The 23,750-nt window shown below is 34.0% G+C and overlaps 2 protein-coding genes, 9 non-coding genes and 2 pseudogenes across 11 annotated transcripts; 12 read left to right on the forward strand and 1 right to left on the reverse strand.

Moving 5' to 3' along the window:
• Positions 1-1,198: 1,198 nt before the first annotated feature.
• On the reverse strand, positions 1,199-1,360 carry LOC123911907. The gene has a single exon (XR_006810779.1). It is a non-coding gene; the product is annotated as a U1 spliceosomal RNA (small nuclear RNA).
• A 1,241-nt stretch (positions 1,361-2,601) lies between these two features.
• LOC123911899 lies at positions 2,602-2,762 on the forward strand. The gene has a single exon (XR_006810772.1). It is a non-coding gene; the product is annotated as a U1 spliceosomal RNA (small nuclear RNA).
• Positions 2,763-3,689: 927 nt separating this feature from the next.
• LOC123911927 lies at positions 3,690-3,833 on the forward strand (annotated as a pseudogene).
• Positions 3,834-5,568: 1,735 nt separating this feature from the next.
• Positions 5,569-9,315, forward strand: LOC123904225 (annotated as a pseudogene).
• On the forward strand, positions 6,997-7,157 carry LOC123911901. The gene has a single exon (XR_006810774.1). It is a non-coding gene; the product is annotated as a U1 spliceosomal RNA (small nuclear RNA).
• A 1,069-nt stretch (positions 9,316-10,384) lies between the features above and the next one.
• On the forward strand, positions 10,385-10,545 carry LOC123911903. Its single transcript, XR_006810776.1, has one exon. It is a non-coding gene; the product is annotated as a U1 spliceosomal RNA (small nuclear RNA).
• A 1,567-nt stretch (positions 10,546-12,112) lies between these two features.
• Positions 12,113-12,263, forward strand: LOC123911924. The gene has a single exon (XR_006810792.1). It is a non-coding gene; the product is annotated as a U4 spliceosomal RNA (small nuclear RNA).
• A 1,820-nt stretch (positions 12,264-14,083) lies between these two features.
• Positions 14,084-14,244, forward strand: LOC123911896. The gene has a single exon (XR_006810769.1). It is a non-coding gene; the product is annotated as a U1 spliceosomal RNA (small nuclear RNA).
• Positions 14,245-15,806: 1,562 nt separating this feature from the next.
• On the forward strand, positions 15,807-16,731 carry LOC123905631. Its single transcript, XM_045955310.1, has one exon. It carries the CDS (start codon positions 15,859-15,861, stop codon positions 16,729-16,731), a length of 873 nt encoding a protein of 290 aa, XP_045811266.1. The 5' UTR covers positions 15,807-15,858.
• Positions 16,732-17,572: 841 nt separating this feature from the next.
• On the forward strand, positions 17,573-17,736 carry LOC123911908. The gene has a single exon (XR_006810780.1). It is a non-coding gene; the product is annotated as a U1 spliceosomal RNA (small nuclear RNA).
• A 905-nt stretch (positions 17,737-18,641) lies between these two features.
• LOC123911920 lies at positions 18,642-18,792 on the forward strand. Its single transcript, XR_006810789.1, has one exon. It is a non-coding gene; the product is annotated as a U4 spliceosomal RNA (small nuclear RNA).
• A 2,377-nt stretch (positions 18,793-21,169) lies between these two features.
• LOC123905632 lies at positions 21,170-22,162 on the forward strand. The gene has a single exon (XM_045955311.1). It carries the CDS (start codon positions 21,218-21,220, stop codon positions 22,079-22,081), a length of 864 nt encoding a protein of 287 aa, XP_045811267.1. The 5' UTR covers positions 21,170-21,217; the 3' UTR covers positions 22,082-22,162.
• Positions 22,163-22,632: 470 nt separating this feature from the next.
• Positions 22,633-22,793, forward strand: LOC123911902. Its single transcript, XR_006810775.1, has one exon. It is a non-coding gene; the product is annotated as a U1 spliceosomal RNA (small nuclear RNA).
• Positions 22,794-23,750: the final 957 nt, after the last annotated feature.

Here is a 23,750-nt window from a genome sequence, read left to right on the forward strand (position 1 = left end):
TCATTTTCATCCTTCAAGAGAATAGTAGGATCATCTGGAAATTGTCGTAGCAATGGTATTCTATTATGAAGATCCTCACAACTGTGATCTCTTTTTAACTGTTCGGCATATAATCCATGTGGAATCGGTACAGGGTGGAAAACTGTGCCAAGCACAACTCGAGAATCGCCAAGATTGGCCATATATAGCGTCTCTTTCCATATAAGAGTGATCAGACAGCAAGAACCCATATGCCTTATGTCTGGATTAGTTTTTTCATTGTCAATTACAACATTTGGTGAATTTCTCTTCAGTTGCGGCCACGGCTTCATGAAGAAGCTTGTCATACATCACATTGTTGTTTTCGCGAATCAGCCCTAAAAAATTATTAGTCTATGTAGCTAAATATATCATATGATTAAATGAAATGTGAGTAAAAAGGGACTTTTGTTCAATCTTAAATGGCTAATATAAGAAATTGAAAGTAAACACTCACTTTATAGTTCCTGAAAAATGTAATTTGATATGAACTTTGCTGCGTCTGTGCCGTTATGTCCATCATATATTCCGACAAAAACTAGTTAATTTTCTTGTGTTAAAAGTCTATATATGCTGAATCTGTTCCACTTAAATTGCCACTATGTTATTATATAAATACTAATAAAAATAGTAGATCAGAACTTTAGGGAAAATTTGTTGAAGTGGTGCACGATCAATAAAGATAAGGAGGGTGAATACTCAGAGAATAAGTACTACTAGATATCTTCTACAGTCCTACTAATTAACATGAGTACAGTTCAAAAAACTCATGTTGTTAATTAAAGAAAACTAGTACTCCCTCAGTTTTTTTAATTGTCCTTTTAGAATCGTAACACCAAATTAAGAAAGTGTATTTTTTGATCTTGTCTTTCTATTATATCTTCCAAAAAAAAGTTTAAAAAAAAAAAAAAACTTTGGTAGTTGTTGATACAGTGTTAAAAGGTAGTTGCAGACCTAATATAAAAAGGAGAATGTTAACTTGTGCACTTAAGGCACATGTTAAGGAAACAAAAATAGAAATTATTAAATGCTAATTTGTGCATTTTAACTTTTGAAGCATTAAATTTCTTATATCATTAAATGTTGAATTTCTAAGGGCACATGTTAAGCCCTAAGGGCACATGTTAACAACACCCATATAAAAATTAAACTTAAACAAAAAATGATTAAACTAGAATTAGGAGGGGCTGCGCGAACGCAGACCCCCACTGCAACAAATTATGATGTAGACTCCACCACTTAGGTAGATCTTAGACTAGCACCCCCTCCTAAGTGCAATGGAGGTGGCTTGCCTAGGCCATGGACCTTCACGATCACCCATTGACCCCATCCAGGTAAGTAAGTTTTAATCTATCATACACTTCTCTTTTATAACACAGGCTGCATTCTATTGAATCTAATATTACCAATGTGGGACTCAAACAACATGGAACTGATTAATTCTATAGAGGAAAAACAAAAAAAAAAAAACAGCTTCCATGGCACCAATCAAGTTGCAGACAATGTTCGATCATCAATTTATATACTATCTCACACATTTTTCGCCTCCAATTAGGATCAAAATCGTATATGTAAACACAAGCATATTGCAGTTGCAGAATGTGGATAAAATTGTAGGTATTTTTGGGTAAAATCAACTTGGTCTTATCAAAGAGTACTAATTTTGTGTAGAAACAAAGCCTTCATGTCTTTAGACCTTAACTTTTTGAGCTTTTAAAGTACGCATCCAATATTTTTTTGATGATATATTAAGTTATGGTTCTGCGAATGTGACAACGAATCAGTGGCATAGTGCAGATAATGTATATCCATAGGAGGAGGTAGTCTATTTGACCCCGAAGATAAAAAGCATGAACATGTTGCGAATAGTTACAACCGTTAGACATGCCATTTGAGAGAATACATGAGTGGATAAAAGTAAATGAGATCCTGCTACGGTTACATGCTCTCTCCTATCGTGATGTTCTCGTGAGTAGTTTTTTCGTGACAGTATCGGTGACATAGAGAAACATTGTAACTTCAAATTAAAAATATAAGACCAGAAATATAGAACAAATATTTGTTGTGTATATTCAATTGTATTTCTATTGAACTGTATACATAGTATTTATGTACAAATTGTATGTGCAAAAATTTTCAATCTTCAAATATCTAAGATTGAATCATGATGTTCAAAAGAGAGACTCTAGTTTTAACCAAACGCCTATATACAGTCTCTAAACCATTTTCTATCATTTCAATTGCATTTTCCGATGCTTCAATTTTTTCATGTGCATCCTGCATCTTAGAAACATTAGAACCTTCTCTTAAAAGGGTTCTCAAAGATGCTTTGCCCAAAACCTATAATCACTAATTTATGTTTTGGTTAACAAACAGAATTCATTATAATAACCAATGTACCGAAAACTTAAGCACGGAAGTATTTTTTGTCTTTACATAAATTATGGAAGCTGCTAGTATTTTTATTTTTTGTTTTTCCTGTTTAGAAATAATCAGTTCCATGTTTAAGTCCCACATCGGAAGTTTAATAGTTATTGGTTTGACGCATGTGGTATAAAACATAAGTATGTGATACATTGAAACATACTTACCTGGATGGGGTCGATGGGTGATCAAGAAGGCCCATGGCCTAGGCAAGTGACCTCCATTGCACTTAGGAGCGGCGCTAGCCTAAGGTCTACCCAAGTGGTGGAGCCTACATCATAATTTGTTGCAGTGGGGGCCTGCGTTCGCGCGGCCCCTCCCAATTTTAGTTTCAGTTTTTGTCCTAAGTGGGGGCCTGCGTTCAAGCAGCCCCTCCCAATTTTAGTTTCAATCTCTGTCCAATTGATATTTATTATAGTCTGCAGATTTTTATAATTTGAACATTTTCTCTAAGTAAGGTCTTCCAATATAATATTTAGTCTGCTTAGTTAGTTAGATCCTTCATTCACAATTTTGTTTTAAAGCAAACTCATACAGTAAAGTTCTGCAGATTTAAAGCTTGCATCTAAGAAAAATCATTTTTGGTATGTGCAAACTGATTTTAAACAAAATATAGATAGATTAGAATACTTCTGTAATCTCTACAGAGTAAAGACTCGCAATATTTATTCCAAAGAAAAAATTCAAACAGTACTCGAGTTTCATACTTTTAATTAGTTATTGCTTATTGGAAAGGTAATTTATTGTTTACAAGTGGATTATTATAGGAAAATACTTAAAATAACATGTATAATACTTAATATTATATGTACTATGCAAATACATTTTGCTGTTGCCTCTTCTCCTGTATAAAACATAGTTGTGTAGATGCTGTTTTTGCAGGGAAAATATTCATTTGAGTATTTTACCAATATTTGAGTTTCTTATTGGTATTTGAGTCTTCTATAACTAGCAAATTTAATTTTTGCAGGTGGATTATTATACGTGAATAAGAATGTATTTCTATACAACATAATACTGCAACAGGGATTAGCCTACATAAATAAGAATGATGGAAGGTGATTTAGCACTAAAACTTCTTAGTCCCATATCGTCCATATAAGAAACAATATGAGGTTGAAGTCTATATAAAAACAAGCGAAGTTGTATAAAAACAAGCAAAGGTATTTAGTCCCACATCGCCCATATAAGAAACAAGATGAGGCTGAAGGTTGTATGAAAGCAAGCAAAGGTGTGCTTTACATAGTATCTTTGCGCTTGGGGCAATGACGCAGCTAATGAGGTACTAACAGAGGCGCGTCTATTGCTGGTTGAAAACTATTTCCAAACCCCCTTTAGGCTTGTGGTCTCCTCAAGCCTTTGAGAATTTTTGGGGTAAAGTCCTGCAATTTCAGTTCAATATTTGATTTGCATTTGTTCCCCTTATCGTTTAATCCTTTATTAGGTATTAGGTACTAGTATCATTAACATCAATTTAAGTGTACAAACAAACGACCTCTGACCAATTTAGAAGTGCTAGCCTCTAACCAACTTATCCCTCCTGAAATGTGACCGTCGTAGCAACACCACCACTTATATGAGCCCTCACCCAAGTCATGTTGACGGCGCAGAAACAGTTGTGCTTAAGATATAATTTCGAATTGGTATTATATTGCGGCTTAAAAGTCAAATAGCCCACCTTGTGTGTGGTTTACCAATTTGAACCTTCAGCCAATTTCATGCCAAAATTTTCAAAACTTCCACTACTTTTTCAAGATAAAAAACTATATCATGTTTCCGCTTTCCACACCCTCCACATGCATGCAAACCTCTTTCATTGCTCAGGTTTCCAGCAAACTAATTAAGGCGTCCCATTGATATACGTAGCCGACAGCAGTATAAGTTCAATTGTGTGGATGAAAGATTCCACCGGAGAGTGAGCTTATGTGGTCTAAGAATGGCTCGATGAAAAAACTTGAGTATATCTCGAATAGGCCCGATGTGGAGGATACTGGCACTTGAGAGGAGATTGTTGGAGCGTCATGTTCATGAAACTCTCCAAGTTATCTTCATATGATATTACCCTCTTACGCATCAATTTTGTAACCTTTAACCATTTGGTTTACTTTGACTTTGAATCATGTAATGCCATGCCAAGAAGGATAAAAGAAATGGAAGATAGACATGTTTGTCACAATGACTTCTCTAAGCTCTCCAATCAAAGAAGGGAGTTCATAATCTTCATTCAATAATGTCGACACTCCAAATTCCCCTTCTTCAATGATGTGATCAACTTACTAGCATGCTTCTTCATATTCTTTGACACTACCTCTATATATAATAGCAAGCAATTTGTGTGCTTCATTCAAAAATATAATGTGAGCATGTGGTAGCTACATACATGAGTTTTCCTTAAAATTTGGTAAACATGTCACAATTGTGTCAAACATTGTGCATTATTAAAGATTTGTAATATTATATAAAAAAAAAAAAAGTTTTGTTTTTGCTTCAAAGGTATCTATTGGCTGGCATGTTCCATTGTTGAGGAGCTAGAACTGTTAAATGGTTTAAAAAATGGATTTTCAAAGGATGAGATCCAGATCTTGTGCGATATGATCAAAAGATGGATAACAATATCAGTTATATATATACTACTATTTGATTAAAAAATCATAATCTTGTAGCATGCAGCTCCTTCATATTGACACATCTTAGAGCAATAGGGAACAACAATTTTATAATAGAAATGATAAGTGTAGGTGGCAGCAGAGAAGGCAAACTAATTGATGACTTAATGAAGTTTACTCTTTGCCAACAATAGGAAAACATGCCAGCCATATTCATCATGCACCTCAAACTCATTTCAATATTCATATAATCTTGCAGAATATCACATGCAATTTCATTAACATATCCACAATGTTGGACAAACATGTAACAAGCTTACCATATTCAAAGGGAAAATCATGTAGGCACCACATGCTTTACACCATTATCAACAACTGCAGCCTATATTATTTCCTTATTATATGAAGAAACTAATAATTATCAACCAACATCATGAATAACTCTTATATAAAGAGAGATTCAAGCACTTGGTAACATCACACAAACATTGAGCATTACATTTAACTTAGAAAGAACAAGATGGCAACTAAGTACCATGTTCGCTCAAATAGTTTTCCTTCTGAATCTCATCCTAGCTCCACAAGAATAGAACAAGAGCTAACCAAAATCAAGACATGGGAAGCCACATCAACATCTGTTTCAATTACCACTGGCCTTTCCTATCTTGAAGATTTGTATATTTCATTGGAAGATCTTCTCAGAATTGCATCAACACAGAAGACCATTTCTCACCATCAAGGTGAAAAATTGGTGGAAGAGTTGTTGGATGGTTCAGTTAAAATTTTGGATATATGTGGTATCACAAGGGACACCATGTTACAAATTAAAGAAAATGTTCAATCACTTCATTCTTCTCTTAGAAGGAGAAAGGGAGATTCAAACATAGAAAAAAGTGTAGCCGAATATAATTTCTTCACAAAAAAGATGAAGAAGAATGTCACAAAGTTGATCACATCTTTAAAACAAATGGAAAGTAAATTTGGAGCCTCCTCACTTTTTAATCAAGATCAAGAAGTTGTTGCTGTGATAACAGTTCTTAGAGAGGTCATAGTAATGAACATTTCTATCTTTCGATCCATTTTATCTTTCTTAGTCGGATCTGCATCAAAGTCAAAGGCAGCCAAATGGTTGAAAGTGGCAAAGATGATGCATAAGAAGGTAGTATGTGAAGAGAAGTTTGAGAATTCCAATGAATTGCAGTGTGTGGAAGCATCTTTGAGTGCCCTTTTAAGAGAAGGTTCTAATGTTTCTAAGATGCAGGATGCACATGAAAAAATTGAGGCTTTGGAGAATGCAATTGAAATGATAGAAAATGGTTTAGAGAGTGTATTTAGGCGTTTGGTTAAAACTAGAGTCTCTCTTTTGAACATCATGACTCAATCTTAGATATTTGAGGATTGAAAAATTTTGCACATACAATTTGTAAATACAATTGAATAGAAACAACAAATTTTTGCTCTATATTTCTGGTCTTTTATTTATTGATTTGAAGTTACAATATTTCTCTATATATGGTCTTAGTAATGAACAGTTAGTAGCAGTTTGTTAATACAGAAAAAGTAAAGAAAAATAAATGTTGCAACCTAAAACCAAAACTTGTACTTCCTTAGATATATTGATGGTTAATGAAACTAGTATCCCGAAATATTCTTGGTTATATAATAGATCTATTTGGATCCTTCCTAATGGAGTCAGCAAATATGTGAGCTATAGTATTTAAACTGTTGTTTCATTCAGTGAGTATGGACTATTACATACAAATCGAGCAATGACTTTTGGGAAAATATACCTATTAGTTACCGGTTTTTATGGAAGTTTCTAGTACTTTCTGTTTTTTCTCTTTAAAAAGAATCAGTTCCATGTTATCTATAAGTCCCACATCGGAAGTTTAATAGTCATTAGTTTGAAGCATGTGTTATAAAATAGAAGTGTGTGATACATTGTAACATACTTACCTGGATGGGGTCAATGGGTGATCATGAAGGCCCATGGCCTAGGCAAGTGCCCTCCATTGCACTTCGGAGGGGTGCTTGCCTAAGGTCTACCCAAGTGGTGGATCCTACATCATAATTTGTTGCTGTGTGGGCCTGCGTTCGCGCGGCCTCTTCCAATTTTAGTTATTAAATTTTTACAGATTTTGTCTAATATTGTCCGCTAAAACCTGTTGTGATGCTTTTTGCTTAGGAAGGGCACTGCTTTTGCAGCATCATAACATGGTGAAGGTATTATTTTTATTTTTTTTTTACTAAACTTGGTGAAAGTATTTATTTATATCAAATTAGGGTTTTGTATCGTTCTTCTCTCACTACAATGGCTTGGAACATCAATTTTTGCCGATGCAATGATGATACAAAACCCTAATGAATTGTCTGCAAAAACCTGTTGTGATGTTAAGTTTTGATTTTATCATCATCATATACAGCATAATCAAATTGTGCATAAGTAATTATGTGTTGCGCCGTCTCCTTTTAAAGCAATGGTTGGTGATTGAAATCTGCAGGCTGAATTGGTTGGGAAAATATCCAATGATAGCTACTTACCGATCTGAATCTCTACCGAGTACCGACCAATATATATTACCAATCTCAAGAAGAAACTTTGAAGTTTAGACATTTTAGTTTGATATTAATGTTGAATCTATACAATATAAGTTGATGTCTACTCCAGAAGCTTCAATGCATTCATTCTTTTAAGTTTGCAACAAATTTGAAGTTTAAATCTGACAACTGCATTTTAATTTCATATTCCGTCCATCTTCTTTAATGATGTGATCAACTTCATGAGACACTTCTTCATCTTCTTTGACACTCTTATATAATAGCAAGTAAATCATGTTTAATTATGCAACATATGCAGCTAACATCTCTTATTCAATGTGAGCATGTGGTAGCTACATGTGTTTACCAAACATTGTGCATTATTATATAGGCCATGATGATAATGAAATGGATTTGAGATGTATAATTAACTGGCATGTCCTATTAGTGTTGGTAATTAAATAGAAAACTTCATTAGTCATTAATCACTTGTTTTCTAATATTAAAAATGGTTTTTCTTTTGGGTTCAGAGGTATCTAATTGGCTGGCATGTTCCATTGTTGAGGAGCTAGAACTGGTATATGATTTAAAGAATGAATTTTAGAAGGATGAGATCCATATCTTATGGGATATATATGATCAAAACATAGACAACAATATCAATTATAATGGATTAGTTGGTTGTGTATGCACGAGGGGCATGTAATCTGAGAAGCAATAAGCATCACCAAATTTTATTTTTGCAATTATGAGTATAATGTGGCAGCACAGGAGACAAATAAATTGATGACTAATGAGGTTTTCTGAATGCCAACACTAAGAAGACATGCCAGTGAGTCATCTTTCACCTCAAATTCATTTCAAAATATCCATATAATCTTGCAGAATATATCACATGCAATTTCATTAACATATTCACAATGTTGGGTAGATATGTGACAAACTTACCATATTTAAAGGGAAATTCATGCAGCCATCATATGCTCTACACCATTATTAACATATGCTACCTGTTTTGTTTCCTTATTATATATTAAATTAATTATTACCTAATTAATATCATGAATAGCTCTTATATATATAAATAGATATTCAAACATTGAGCCTTACATTTCTATCTTATAAAAAGAAATAACAAACAACAAATTAAAGATCAATTAAGATGGCAACAAGGGACACCATGTTACAAATTAAAGAAAATGTTCAATCACTTCACTATTCTCTTAGAAGGAGAAAGGGAGATTCAAGCATTGAAACAAGCGTAGCCGAATATAACTCTTTCACAAAGAAGATGAAGAAGAATATCACAAAGTTGATCACATCTTTAAAACATATGGAAAGTAAATTTGGAGCTTCACCACTTTTGAATCAAGATCAAGAAGTTGTTTCTGTGATAAGATTTCTTCCAATCCATATTGTCTTTCTTGGTTGGTTCTGCATCAAAGTCAAAGGCAACCAAATGGTTCAAAGTTGCAAATTGTTAATGCATAAGAGGACAATATCATGTGAAGAGAAGTTGGAGAATTTCAATGAGTTGCAGTGTGTGGAAACATCATCTTTGAGAACCCTTTTAAGAGAAGGTTCTGATGTTGCCAAGATGCAGGCTACGTATAAAAAATGCGAGGCTTTGAAGAATGGAATTGAAATGTTAGAAAATGGTTTAGAGAGTGTATTTAGGCGTTTGATTAAAACTAGAGTCTGTCTTTTAAACATAATGACTCAATCTTAGAGATATACGGAGGATTGAAAAATTTTGCACAGTTAATTTCTATATAAATATTCTGTATACAGTTGAACAGTAATACAATCAAATAGAAACAACAATTTTTGTCCTCTATTTTGGCTCTTCTATTTTCAATTTGAAGTTACAATTTTTCATTAAAGTGTGAAATTAATTTATGAATGATTGTATTCTTGGCCTAAACACTACAATTACTAAACAAATTTGTAAACAAACACAGTTCATCTTTATACTAATAGCACTCTTGCATAAAAAAATTGTGCACTCTTACTAAACAGCTTTAGCACATACCCTAATAGAAGAATATACTAATAGCACTCTTACTATTTATGTGCACAATAACAGCTTTAGCACATACCCTAATATCGTCAGATATGATGGATGACTGAACTATACACACCGAACGTGCAGCAGCAGAACAGTTTGTTAGTCATTTTAAGTTACTTAAGCTTGTTAGAAATAATATAAAACCATTGATGTGGCCCTATTCTAACAGCTTAAGCTTTTGGGATAATCGGTTATTTGACATGGTATCAGAGCCTCTATGACTAAGTGGTCTAGAGTTCGATCCCCGCTCCCCTCACTTTCTAATTAAAAAAGTGGAATTTAAGCATATGGTAGGTGGGCCTATGCATTATCCACGCTTCAAGCCCAAGTGGGCTCTTGCGTGAGGGGGCGTGTTAGAAATAATATAAAACCATTGATGTGGCCCTATTCTAACAGCTTAAGCTTTTGGGATAATCGGTTATTTGACAAAGCTTTCATAAAAAATCTCAAAATAGAAATGTTGCTAACTATTAAAGTTACAAAATTACAATAAGGTTTTGAAAATTGTCCTTCAATTAAAATTTTGGTTATAGAAAGAAACTGAAGAGTAATAAACTAATCAGGAGTAGCAATTTAAATTACTATAGGTATCATACTTTTTATATAAGCTAGTGTCTTTTGGATATTTAAAACGAACCTGTTCCATTTTATCTAAGTCCCACATCGAAAATATCAGAGTGAATAGTGTGGAGCATGTGGTATAAAACAGAAGTATATGATACATTCAAATTTACTTACCTGGATGGGGTCAATGGGTGATCATGAAGGCTCATGGCCTAGGCAAGTGACCTCCATTGCACTTTGGAGGGGTGCTGGCCTAAGGTCTACCTAAGCGGTGGATCCTGCATCATAATTTGTTGCTGTGGGGGCATGCGTTCGCGCGGCCCCTTCCATTTTTAGTTCCAATTTTTTGTGATTTTTTGAAGCTATTCTTACCTTGTACACTATGGGCAGGGCACTTCCTAAATTATCTTTTAAGAACTGGTAATGATTACACATATGATATTGGTTAATAAAATAAATATAGAAATCTTTTTTTGTAATATGCCTTATTCAATTTATTAAAGTTCAAAAGTTAATTGTTTCCAATCCAAGAAATTTATTTTATGCTTGCAATGTTTAGTTCATTCATTTCATTATGGTTATATGTTAATAATCTCATCTTTTTTTTTCAATCAAAGTGATTGTTTTATTAGCATATGATGATCATATGAGCATATATATTAAATTTCTTTCTGTGGAAAATATTGAAAGCTACTTTACTAATCTATATTCCAACTACAATGTATTATAACAGACATTGTGCAATAGGCTTATAGAATTATAAATGCCTCTAAAACAAACTTTGAGGATTAAAGGGAATGTAATTGAAAGAAAGTATTCCAACTACAATGTGTACATTGAAGTCATGCTTTTTCAGGAGGTTTGGTTTATTTTCGGCGGAGCTATGCTGTTGTTTTTCTGTGTTTATTACTTATTTCCGATTGTTGGTTTACCTGGTGTTTTGAAGCAGCCGCTGTTTGTGTTTTTAGGACATTGCTGCTGGTTTTGTTTGGCTGCTATGGCTAGTTTTTCTGGTTTTGTTTAGCAGGATGATCAGTTTTTCCTATTGTTTGGATATTAGAGGGCAACGTGTATTTTGTTCTTCTTGTCATACCTCTTTGCTACTTCTTGTACCCAATTTGGTTTATTAATAATATTTGGCTATTTCAAAAAAATTGGAAGAAAGCATTAACGGCTTATAAAATATGTAATTTAGTTCGATATTAAGGTTGAATGTATGCATAAGTTGAGGTTTACTATAGAATTGTTTAGGATATCAGGATGTATGATATGATATGATTGAAGTTCCAAACAATGTCTTAACACTGCCAACTTAGATGCTGCGAATTCTATGTTTGAGTTTAACTTTTACAATGTCTTAACGCTACCAACTTAGATACTGTAAATTCTACATTTGAAATTTAAAAGTTTGGTCTGCAACTACCTGTGAATTGAGAGTTTATTCGGTATGTAAGGGAATATGGTAACTGTAGTTGTGGCTTTGTAAAATATCATGATCATATGATGATTTCATCGAACATATGTAATTAACTTTCTGTGTTTCCTCTTCTCCTGTATAAGAACATGGTTGTGTAGAGGCTGGTTTTGCAGGAAAATATTGATCTGAATATTTTGCCAATATTTGAGTTTCTTATTAGTTTTTGAGTTTCTTATTAGTTGTAATGTGTATCGTAAAGGTAATTTTAATTTTGCAAATGGATTATTATACATGAATGAATAATACTGCAAGAGGGATTTGGGAGGTGATTTATTTAGCCCACACTTGAACGAAGGAAAAGAGTGATGAGAGGTGATTTAGCACCAAAATTGAGTTTCTTAGTCCCACATCGCCCATATGTGAAAACGAGACGAGGATGAAGTTATATAAATTGAAGCTTAGGCTATTTGAATAAGCATCTTTGCGCTTGGGGCAATGATGCAGCTAATGAGGTACTAACCGAGGCGCGTCTATTGCTGGTTGAAAACTATTTCCAAACCCCCTCTTAGGCTTGGGGTCTCCTCAAGCCTTCGAGAATTTCTGGAAGGACTCCCTTTGGGGTAAAGTCCTACAATTTTAGTTTAATATTTTATATTTATTCTGAAAATAATTATTGTTAACTTTTTCTTTTATTTATACTGATATCTATAGGTTTATCGGTCAAGGTTACTTGTAGATAAATCCTTAACGACTTAACTGAAGTAAATCTCAACAAAGATAGTCTTTTCTTCTAGAAATCCTTAACTATGTTTCTGTAGTTTGATTGAACCAAGTGAGATGCCATTCATTAGCATGATGCATAAATCAAGACAAAACACTTGCAGCATTCAAAACATCAGGCAGAGTGGCAGTTAGATGCATCAAACGACCAATCGGACATCTAAAATATGTTCAATCAATCTTTTTGGTTCATCTTGTTTGGAATGACTCCCTTTTGGGGTAAAGTCCTACAATTTTAGTTCCATATTTTTTATTTATTCTGAAAAATAAATAGTTGTCAGTGTATTATGTAAAGGGCTCTTGAAACAGACCGGAATGCTTCCAAGATGCCTAACTGATACTTAACACTGATATCTAGGTTTATCAGTCAAGGTTACTTGTGGATAAATCCTTAACGGCTTAACTAGAAGTAAATCTCAACAAAGATAAAGTCTTCTAGAAATCCTTAACTATGTTTCTAATTCTGTAGTTGATTGAACCAAGTGAGAAACAGTATCGTGAAATACATCGTGAAACCTCACCAATCGCTGTTTGAAAAACCAATCAATCAACTTGACTTATTTGATCTTGGTAAATTTAACGGAAAAATCACATGTTCCTTGCAGCCTTGAGATGCCACTCACTAGCACAATGCATAAATCAAGACAAAACACTTGCAGCATTCAAAACATCAGGCAGAGTTGCAGTTAGATACATCAAACGACCAATCGCACATCTAAAATATGCTCAATCATTAAAAATATGTATTATTGTAAGTGGCTACCCTTTCATTCCGGATCCTTTAGGCCTCTTAAACCAAAGATGATCGGTTGGATTAATCTAAAGCCCGAGATATACTATTCTTAGCCATTGGATTAATCCAACGATCGATGTTTGGGAAAAATGCCGTAAAAGATCTAAGTCGGTAACCAACTCATTAGAGTCTTTTATTTTAGTGTATTCGTATATTGTATGATGTTGATTTAATTTTTTTTGCTCGTGTTAAGGGATGACAAAGAACAGCAATTTTGTTAAAGAGGTCTCCTCACAATTTAGAAAAGAAGATGAAATTATTGTTGTGAGTACACATATTGTTTGCCAGTAGAGTAGTCATTAGATTCTGTGAAATTTTCATTGACTCCAATCCAACTTAACTAATCTGTTAATGTTCTTATTTTTGTAGGGATGTCAGCTTGGTAAAAGATCTATGATGGCTGCCACTGACTTGTTAGCTTCTGTAAGCATCTCAATGCCTTAACTTTACTGTTTAGACAATTGCTATTGTTGATTGCGGTTGAAATCAGTGTTTTCAAATACCGGCTATAGCAGTACTGTAACGCTATAGCGTTGCAATATTGGACCAAATTGATATTGTTCTGTGATAAGTTATAAGCTAATTAGTATATAGAATAATAAGTTTAAGTATTCTGGCTGGATCATGTAAATGCATAAAAAGGAAGGTGATGGGTGGAATGATTTTATATATTTAGATATCAACAATTAATAAAGTTTATTTATCAAACTTTCCAGGGAAACTCTCTTTTATTCATGTATACATTTTCTGATCACAATTTGTTTTCCTAATATAGAATGAAACACTCTCATGTTGTTTGAGTCCCACATTGGTAATATTAGAGTGAATAGAATGCAGCATGTGTTATAAAAACGAAGTGTATCTTACATTAAAACTTACTTACCTGGATGGGGTCAATGGGTGATCATGAAGGTCCATGGCCTAGGCAAGTGACCTCCATTGCACTTAGGAGGGGTGCTAGCCTAAGATCTACCCAAGTGGTGGAGTCTACATCATAATTTGTTGCTGTGGGGGCCTGCGTTCGCGCGGCCCCTCCCAAATATAGTTTCTAATACTTTAGAATGTAAACAATTGTCGGTTATTTGCAGTCTGGTTTTTTATTTGGCATCTGTAGAATTTTGCAGTCCTCAAGTCGGTTATTATATATGTATGCTGAAGGATATTAACCATATTACTTTTTCAAACTTCAAAGTATGCTGAAGGATATTTGTGATCAATGAAAGGTTACTTGATGAAAATTCTAAGGTACATCAAATGACCAATCGGACATCTAAAATATGCTTAATCAATCTTTTTCGGTTCCATCTTCTTTGCAAAGCTTCTCCTCACAAGTTCATTGGAGTGTTTACTTCTCTGCATCTGTTGCTTGATTTCCATTCCAAGAAAATGTCATAAATCCAAAAGTTGTCTTCTCAAATAATTTCTCAGATCCAACTTAAACTTAATGCGCTTTGAGCGAATATGATACTTATCAATTCTTGCCAAGTCCTTGACACTCTCTCTATATATAATAACAAACAACTCATGCTTCATTCAAAAAAATAATGCAGCATATGCAGCTAACCTCTCAAAATCAATGTGAACATGTTGTAGCTACATTTGTTTAATAAACTTGTCACATCTGTGCCAAACATTATGCATTATTGTATTACATGAAAATGCTATGATGGTATGGATTTGAATTGTATAACTGACATGTCCTCTTAGTGTTGGTATACAGAAAACCTCATTAGTCACTTGCTTCAGAGGTATCTTTTGCCTGGCATGTTCCATTGTTGAGGAGCAAAAACTGTTGAATAGTTTAAAGAATGGATGTTAAAAAGACGAGATCCAAATCCTATTGGGAACATGATCAAACCACAGACAACAATATCAATTATGTAACATTTATTTCAATTTTCATTTACTAGAACAAATAATGCATTAATTGGTTGTGCATGCACGAGTGGCGTGTATTCTGAGAAGCAATATGCAGCACCAATTTTATAATTGCAATTATGAGTCTAATGTGGCAGCATAGGAGACACAATTTGATGACTAATGAAATTTTCTGATTTCCAACACTAAGAAGACATGCCAGCTATATTCATCATGCATCTCAAACCCATTTCAATATTCATAGCATCTTTGCAGAATAATACATTCAATGGTTTAAAGAATGAATTTTATGGGATATATATGATCAAAACACAGACAACAATATCAATCATATATAATTTTTATTTCATAATTGCAACTATGAGTGTAATGTGGCAGCAGAAGAGACTGACTAATTGATGACTAATGAGGTTTTCTGATTGCCAACACTATGAAGACATGCCAGTGAGTCATCTTTCACCTCAAATTCATTTCAATATTCATATAATCTTGCAGAATATCACATGCAATTTCATTAACAAATTCACAATGTTGGACAAACATGTAACAAGCTTACCATATTCAAAGGGAAATCCACTAGGCACCACATGATTAATAAGTGCTACGTATTTTATTTCCTTATTATATTATGAAACTGATAATTATCAACCAATATCATGCATGTATATAAAGAGAGAGCCATGGACTTGGAAACATCAAACAAACATTGAGCATCACAATTATCCTAGAAGAAAAACAAAAGAAACAAACGACAAATTAAAGATCAATTAAGATGGCAGCAAAGTACCATGTTCGCTCAAATAGTTTTCCTTCTCAATCTCATCCTACCTCAACAAGAATAGAACAAGAGCTATGCAAAATCAAGATATGGGAAGCTACATCAACATCTACATCAGATTCAATTGCCAATGGCCTTTCCATGCTTGAAGATTTATATATTTCCTTGGAAGATCTTCTCAATATGGCATCAACACAAAAGGCCATTTCTCACCATCAAGGTGAGAAATCTGTGGAAGAGTTGATGGATGGTTCAGTTAAAATTTTGGATATCTGTGGCATTACAAGGGACATCATGCTACAAATTAAGGAAAATGTTCAAACAGTTCACTCTTCTCTTAGAAGGAGAAAGGGAGATTCAAGCATTGAAAAAAGCGTAGCTGAATATAACTTCTTCACAAAAAAGATGAAGAAGAATGTCACAAAGTTGATCACATCTTTAAAACAGATGGAAAGTAAATTTGGAGCTTCCTCACTTTTGAATCAAGATCAAGAATTTGTTGTTGTGATAAGAGTTATTAGAGAGGTCATAGCAATGAACATGTCTATCTTTCAATCCATTTTATATTTCTTGGTCGGATCTGCATCAAAGTCAAAGGCAGCCAAATGGTTGAAAGTGGCAAAGTTGATGCATAAGAAGGTAGTATGTGAAGAGAAGTTGGAGAATTCAAATGAATTGCAGTGTGTGGAAGCATCTTTGAGAACCCTTTTAAGTGAAGGTTCTGATGTTGCCAAGATGCAGGCTACACATGAAAATTTTGAGGCTTTGGAAAATGCAATTGAAATGATAGAAAATGGTTTAGAGAGTGTATTTAGGCGTTTGGTTAAAACCAGAGTCACTCTTTTGAACATCATGACTCAATCTTAGATATTTGAGGATTGAAAAATTTTGCACATACAATTTGTACATAAATACTATGTATACAATTCAATAGTATAATACAATTGAATATAAACAACAAATATTTGTTCTATATTTCTGGTCTTTTATTTATTAATTTGAAGTTACAATATTTGTTCTATATTTCTGGTCTTAAATTATGAATTATTGTATTCTTTGCTTAAAAACAACAAACTTAAGCGCTAGAAATGCTCAAGCACTTTGTGGCAGCGTATATACTACAATGAACTTCCTAAACATCAGAACCACTAGGATATTATGAATGTGTACAAGACTACCAACATTGGTCCATACCCTAACATCGTATCAGATATGTGGATTTTTGGCCTTACCCTATGGATACACTACCTCCTCCTATGGATACACTATCTGCACTATGCCACTGATAATTCTTTCACAGAACCATAACTTAATATATTACCAAAAAAAAATTAAGGCCTACGTTAAAAGCTCAAAAAGTTGAGATCTAAAGCTCTAGTCTCACTTGCCTTAGACTAGGTCCGGTCTTGATAGCGGTTGTAGGACATTTTGTCCTGCACGGTCCAACAATACGTCACTTTCCGATGCATAAGAACACTATCCATGACACATTTTCTTCTTTCATTTACTCAACCTTGAAAACTCTTGTGGAATTGAAACAACAGTCTAAAACAAATGCTTGTCAGTTGTCACCAGTCTCCGCCATCAGAAAATCAAGATGATGTAACCAACAATTCAATCCCATGTTGTTTGAGTCCCACATCGATAATATTACAGTCGATAGAATGCAACATGTGTTATAAAAGATAAGTGTATGTTACAGTAAAACTTACTTACCTGGATGGGGTCAATGGGTGATCATGAACGCCCATGGCCTAGGCAAGTGACCTCCATTGCACTTAGGAGGGGCGCCAGCCTAAGGTCTACCCAAGTGGTGGATCCTACATCATAATTTGTTGCTGCAGGGGCCTGCGTTCGCGCGGGGGTCCCTTCCAATTTTAGTTTCAAATTTTTTGTTTAACACTTGTGATAATTAGTGATAACTATTGTAATTTGCAGTGGCTCTTAATTATTATTCTCATAAGATTAACAAACAGTTTTCCCTGTTGCATCTTCTATACAAAGACATGTTTGTAAAGGACTAAAGGCTTATTTTCAAGACTACAGGTTTTGAGTTTCAGATTTGGTTGGTTGAAACCCAATCTTCCGCCAATCCAACCTTGTTCTTAAAAATGTTCTCATTATGGCCTTTCCAAACCACCGAAATACACGCGAACCATATAACACAAATTTTTTTGATGTGGACCTTGCCACCACATATTAGACCTGAAAACTGATCGTGGCAGAATTATGTAATGTGGATGATAAATTCAGCCATGGCAGAGGATCTTATACCACAACAGACTATTTACTGGACATTCAAAGAACAAGTGACACATTTTCTTCCATTCCACAATTTGAGCACCCAATTTGAAATTTGTTTAAAACGCCTCTTTCGATAAATTATCTCTTGTCGGAATCTTGTTTTGTAATAATCTCCACACTAAGACTGTCATTTTCACTGGAATGTATCAATTCCATGCAACAGAAGAATTCCTAAATTCTACATTCGCTGATCCCTCCATAATTGACGCATACGCTTCTTTAACAGGTATGTAAGGGAACACTGTATAAATAAATATGGTAATTGTAGATGTGGCTTTGTAAAATATCATTGTCATATGATGATTTCTCTATTTCTTAATTCTTATAACTAGCTCACACTTGTTCAAGGCAATCAGGGATGAGATGTAATTGAGCAGTGAGCACCAAAACTTCCTAGTCCCACATCGCCCGTATGAGAAATGAGATGAGGCTGAAGTCTAAATAAAAACAAGCATAGTTGAAGGGGTCTAACCATCTTTGCGCTTGGGGCAATGACGCAGCTAATGAGGTACTAACCGAGGCGCGTCTATTGCTAGTTGAAAACTATTTCCAAACCCCCTTTTAGGCTTGGGGTCTCCTCAAGCCTTTGAGAATTTCTGGAAGGACTCCCTTTGGGGTAAAGTCCTACAATCTTAGTTCGATATTCATATTTATTTATTTTGATAAGTAAAGATCCTTAACTTTTAATTCTTGTGTTGAATCCTTTAACCTTTACAATTTGCTCATATTGTGCTAATTTTAGGTGTGATTTGATCCTTTTCCTTTAAAGATAAATGGGGTTTTCTTTTCTGTATTGTCAAATGGTTTATCTATTTTGACCAATTTTGTGAATATTGATTTTTCGGTCATAGTAGTGTTGAGCGATGTCAAACATGTCGCTTAATTAATTAAAATTATTAAAAAAAAAATAATCCCTCATTGTCAATTCCGTTTGCTGACTTAGTCCAAAACATTAATGTTTTGTTAACTGTGATGATGTGTCCGTTATTTTGGTCAGGTCAGGTGCTTATGTGTGATGGTTCGACTATATACCTTAATGGTTCGGTTCAATTTTTTCGAACCGTTGTCATGGTTCAGTTTGGTTCAGTTCTTTGGCCGAACTGAACCATGAACAGTCCTACTGGCAAGGGACCAAAATGAACACAACAATCATGAATCTTCTTCTTTATCTCTCCCTTTCACAAGATTCCTTTGCTGCCACTCCTCTATTTGTATCTTAGAAGATAGCATATGCAATTTACAAACAAATGTATTAAAGGATGTTCTTATAGACGGTTTAGTCACTTAAAGGCTATTCAAAGAGGGACCTTTTTTAGCTTTTGATTACAATTCAAGTGAATGACTCCTATTTGTTGATTGAATAAGAAGAAGAAGAAGAAGAAGAAGAAGAAGAAGAAGAAGAAGAAGAAGAAGAAGAAGAAGAAGAAGAAGAAGAAGAAGAAGAAGAAGAAGAAGAAGAAGAAGAAGAAGAAGAAGAAGAAGAAGAAGAAGAAGAAGAAGAAGAAGAAGAAGAAGAAGAAGAAGAAGAAGAAGAAGAAGAAGAAGAAGAAGAAGAAGAAGAAGAAGAAGAAGAAGAAGAAGAAGAAGAAGAAGAAGAAGAAGAAGAAGAAGAAGAAGAAGAAGAAGAAGAAGAAGGCTGTTCTTATAGACGGTTTAGTCACTTAAACATAACACTTAATACTCATCCTTGCTTTGATCTTAGGTCTTCAAACTTGGTGGCTGGTAAGGGTTTAGTCAAATTATCGATTATTTGCTCTTCTGTTTTGCAATAAACAAGAGTTATCGGACCATCATTTTGCATTTCCTTCAAGAAAAACAACTTGATGTTGAAATGTTTGGTTTTTCCGTGGAAAAATGGATTGTGAGAAATCGCTATTGCATTGAAACTTGATCATCAACAAAGATCTTAGTGTCTTCTTTGTGGTCAAAATGAAGATCACTTGATATCTTACTCAGCTATAGACCTTGATTTAAGGCAGCAACGAATTCTGCTTCCATAGTATGTTGAGCCACTATTTCAGCCTTAAGATGCCATTCACTAGCACAATTCATAAATCGAGACAAAACACTTAACAGCATTGAAAATGTCAGGCAGGGTAGCAGTTATAGATACATCAAGCAACCAATCAGACTTCTAAGAAAATGTCATCAATCCAAGAATTGCCATCTCAAATTCATTCTATCAATATGATACTTATTAATTCTCACCACGTCCTTGACACTCTCGCTATATATAATAGCAAGCAGTTCAAGCTTCATTGAAAAATAATAATGCAATACATGCAGCTAACCTCTCTTAATCTATATATGAGCATGTGTTTTACTTAAAAATTGGTCAACTTGTCACATTTATGCCAAACATTGTGCATTATTCATTCCATAATGGTAATGAAATGGTATTGACTATTGAGTTATATAACTATTGCATCCTATGAGTGTCGGTAAGCAAAAAACCTCATTAGCTGGCATGTTCCAGTGTTGAGGAGCTAGAACTGTCAAATGGTTTAAACAATGTATTTTGTAAAAATGAGATCCAAATCCTAGAACAAAATAATGGATTAATTGTTGTGTATGCACGAGCGCCATGTAATCTGAGTATCAATAAACATCACCAACTATATATAATTGAAATGATGAGTGTAATTGTGGCAACATAGGAGACAAACAATTTGATGACTAGTGAGGTTTTCTGATAGCCAACAGTAAGAAAACATGCCAGCTATAATCATCATGCACCTCAAACTTATTTCAATATCATATCATATTGCAGAATATCAAATGCAAATATCATTAACAAATTCACAATGTTGGTCAAATATGTAACAAGCTTACCATATTCAAAGGGAAAATCCACTAGGCACCACATGATTTCACAAGTGCTACATATTTTATCCCTTATTATATGAAACTAATAATTATCAACCAATATCATGAATAGCTCTTATATAAAGAGAGAGCCATGGACTTGGTAACATCACACAAACATTGAGCATTACAATTATCTTAGAAGAAAAAAAACAAACAACCAACAAATTAAAGATCAATTAAGATGGCAGCAAAGTACCATGTTCGCTCAAACAGTTTTCCATCTCAAACTCATCCTAACTCAACAAGAATAGAACAAGAGCTATGCAAAATCAAGACATGGGAAGCCACATCAACATCCACATCACATTCAATTACCACTGGTCTTTCCTATCTTGAAGATTTGTATATTTCATTGGAAGATCTTCTCAATATGACATCAACACAAAAGGCCATTTCTCACAATCAGGGTGAGAAATTCGTAGAAGAGTTGATGAATGGTTCGGTGAAAATTTTGGATTTTTGTGGCATCACAAGAGACACCATGTTACAAATTAAGGAAAATGTTCAAACACTTCACTCTTCTCTTAGAAGGAGAAAGGGAGATTCGTGCATTGAAACAAGCGTAGCTGAATATAAATTTTTCACAAAGAAGATGAAAAAGAACGTCACAAAGTTGATCACATCTTTAAAACACATGGAAAGTAAATTTGGAGCTTCCTCGCTTTTGAATCAAGATCAAGAAGTTGTTGCTGTGATAAGAGTTCTTAGAGAGGTCATAGTAATGAACATGTCTATCTTTCAATCCATTTTGTCTTTCTTGGTTGGATCTGCATCAAAGTCAAAGGCAACCAAATGGATGAAAGTGTCAAAGTTAATGCATAAGAGGGTAATATCATGTGAAGAGGGTAATGAATTGCAGTGTGTAGAAGCATCTTTGAGAACCATTTTAAGTGAAGGTTCTAATGTTGCCAAGATGCAGGCTACGCATGAAAAATGCGAGGCTTTGGAGAATGCAATTGAAATGATAGAAAATGGTTTAGAGAATGTATTTAGGCATTTGGTTAAGACTAGAGTCTGCCTTTTGAACATAGTGACTCTATCTTAGGATCTCCTGAGGATTGAAAAATTTTGCAGTCAATTTGTATATAAATATTGTATATACAATTCAATAGTGATACAATCAAATAGAAACAACAAATTTTTGTCCTATATTTCGGCTCTTTTACTTTCAATTTGAAGTTACAAAATTTTCATTACTATCTGAAATTATGAATGATTTCATTATATGCCTAAAAACTAAAATTACTAAATCTTTTTGGTAAACAAACAGAATCATCAATAACTGATGTAGCTAAAACTTAAGCACTTAGTAGCAGAAAAGTAAGATAAAGATTGTTGCAGCCTAAAAGAAATATTTGTCTCCGCCATTAGAAAATCAAGATGATGTAGCCAACAGTTGAATTTCAGCAACAAGAAACAATCAATATCTGAAAATATATATTCAACAAGACTGCATGGCTACTACATATCTCATATTTGCTTTAAAAAAGATTGTGAATGAAACACTTCCATGTTGTTTGAGTCCCACATCGCCAATATAAGAGTCAATAGAATAGAGCATGAAATATAAAATAGAAGTGTATGATACATTGAAACATACTTACCTGGATGGGGTCGATGGGTGATCATAAAGGCCCATGGCCTAGGCAAGTGACCTCCATTGCACTTAGGAGGGGCGCTAGCTTAAGGTCTACCCAAGCGGTGGAGCCTACATCATAATTTGTTGCTGTGGGGGCCTGCGTTCGCGCGGCCCCTCCCAAATATAGTTTTTAATGTCTTAGAATGTAAACAGTTGTCTCTTTGTGTTCACATGGTTATTTGTAGTCTGGTTTTTGGTTTGACATCTGCAGAATTTTGCAGTCTTCAAGTTGAGTTACAAAGGGGTTAAAAGACAAGGGTAGTAGTTGCTAGTTGCTACTTGGATATGATATCATGTACTGGAGGTTGGTGATGAGTTATGAGCATATTACTTTGGTGACTTTGAAGGTGGATTTTGGAATTGTTCAAACTTCAAAGTATGCTGAAGGATATTGGTGATCAAAGTAAAGGATACTTGATGAAAATTCTAAGGTTATACAATAACTGAATATCTCAGCAGATCCAGGAATATTTTTTTATCATTGATGTAGTGCAAATGTTGTGTGCTACTCTACAGTATTGGCACATCTTGTGCTATAGTATTAATAAAATTTCTTTTGCAAAAAGAAAATCTGTGTTGCAATTACTCCTTTATAAAGCCCTGATAGATAAGTGCATGCTGGATGATTTGTTAAGGAAAATAGTTTTTAGGTATTCTATTTGTAATTAGTTGTAAATCACACACCAAAAAGATAATTTAATTTTTGCAGGTGGATTATCATACAGGAATGTAGTTCAATTTCTATATTGCATAATACTGCAAGAGGGGTTGGCAAGAGACTTAATATTACAATGTACTATAACAATCATTATGTAATATAATCAATTTCTTTATGAATCCAGTTACCTCGTCTTCAAAAAAAATTTCTATAACAAAATTATGTTCTTGGTATGCCTATAGCTATGATGCAGGATCAAAACCTATGCTGAATCTGTAAACATATAAGCTATAAGTTACTACTACTTGTTTTGTGTAGTTCATGTAGTCACAGTTTGTATCTTCTCCTTTATACTCATGAAGCAGTTTTACTATTATAACATTAACAAACACACTATGCAGTAATCTTATATCTCAG

Source organism: Trifolium pratense, linkage group LG2, assembly GCF_020283565.1.
Source record: "Trifolium pratense cultivar HEN17-A07 linkage group LG2, ARS_RC_1.1, whole genome shotgun sequence".
Lineage (NCBI taxonomy): Eukaryota > Viridiplantae > Streptophyta > Magnoliopsida > Fabales > Fabaceae > Trifolium > Trifolium pratense.

Coding starts and splice junctions, on each gene's coding strand:
- LOC123905631 (XM_045955310.1), top strand. CDS start 15,859: ATGGCAGCAAAGTACCATGTTCGCTCAAATAGTTTTCCTTCTCAATCT.
- LOC123905632 (XM_045955311.1), top strand. CDS start 21,218: ATGGCAGCAAAGTACCATGTTCGCTCAAACAGTTTTCCATCTCAAACT.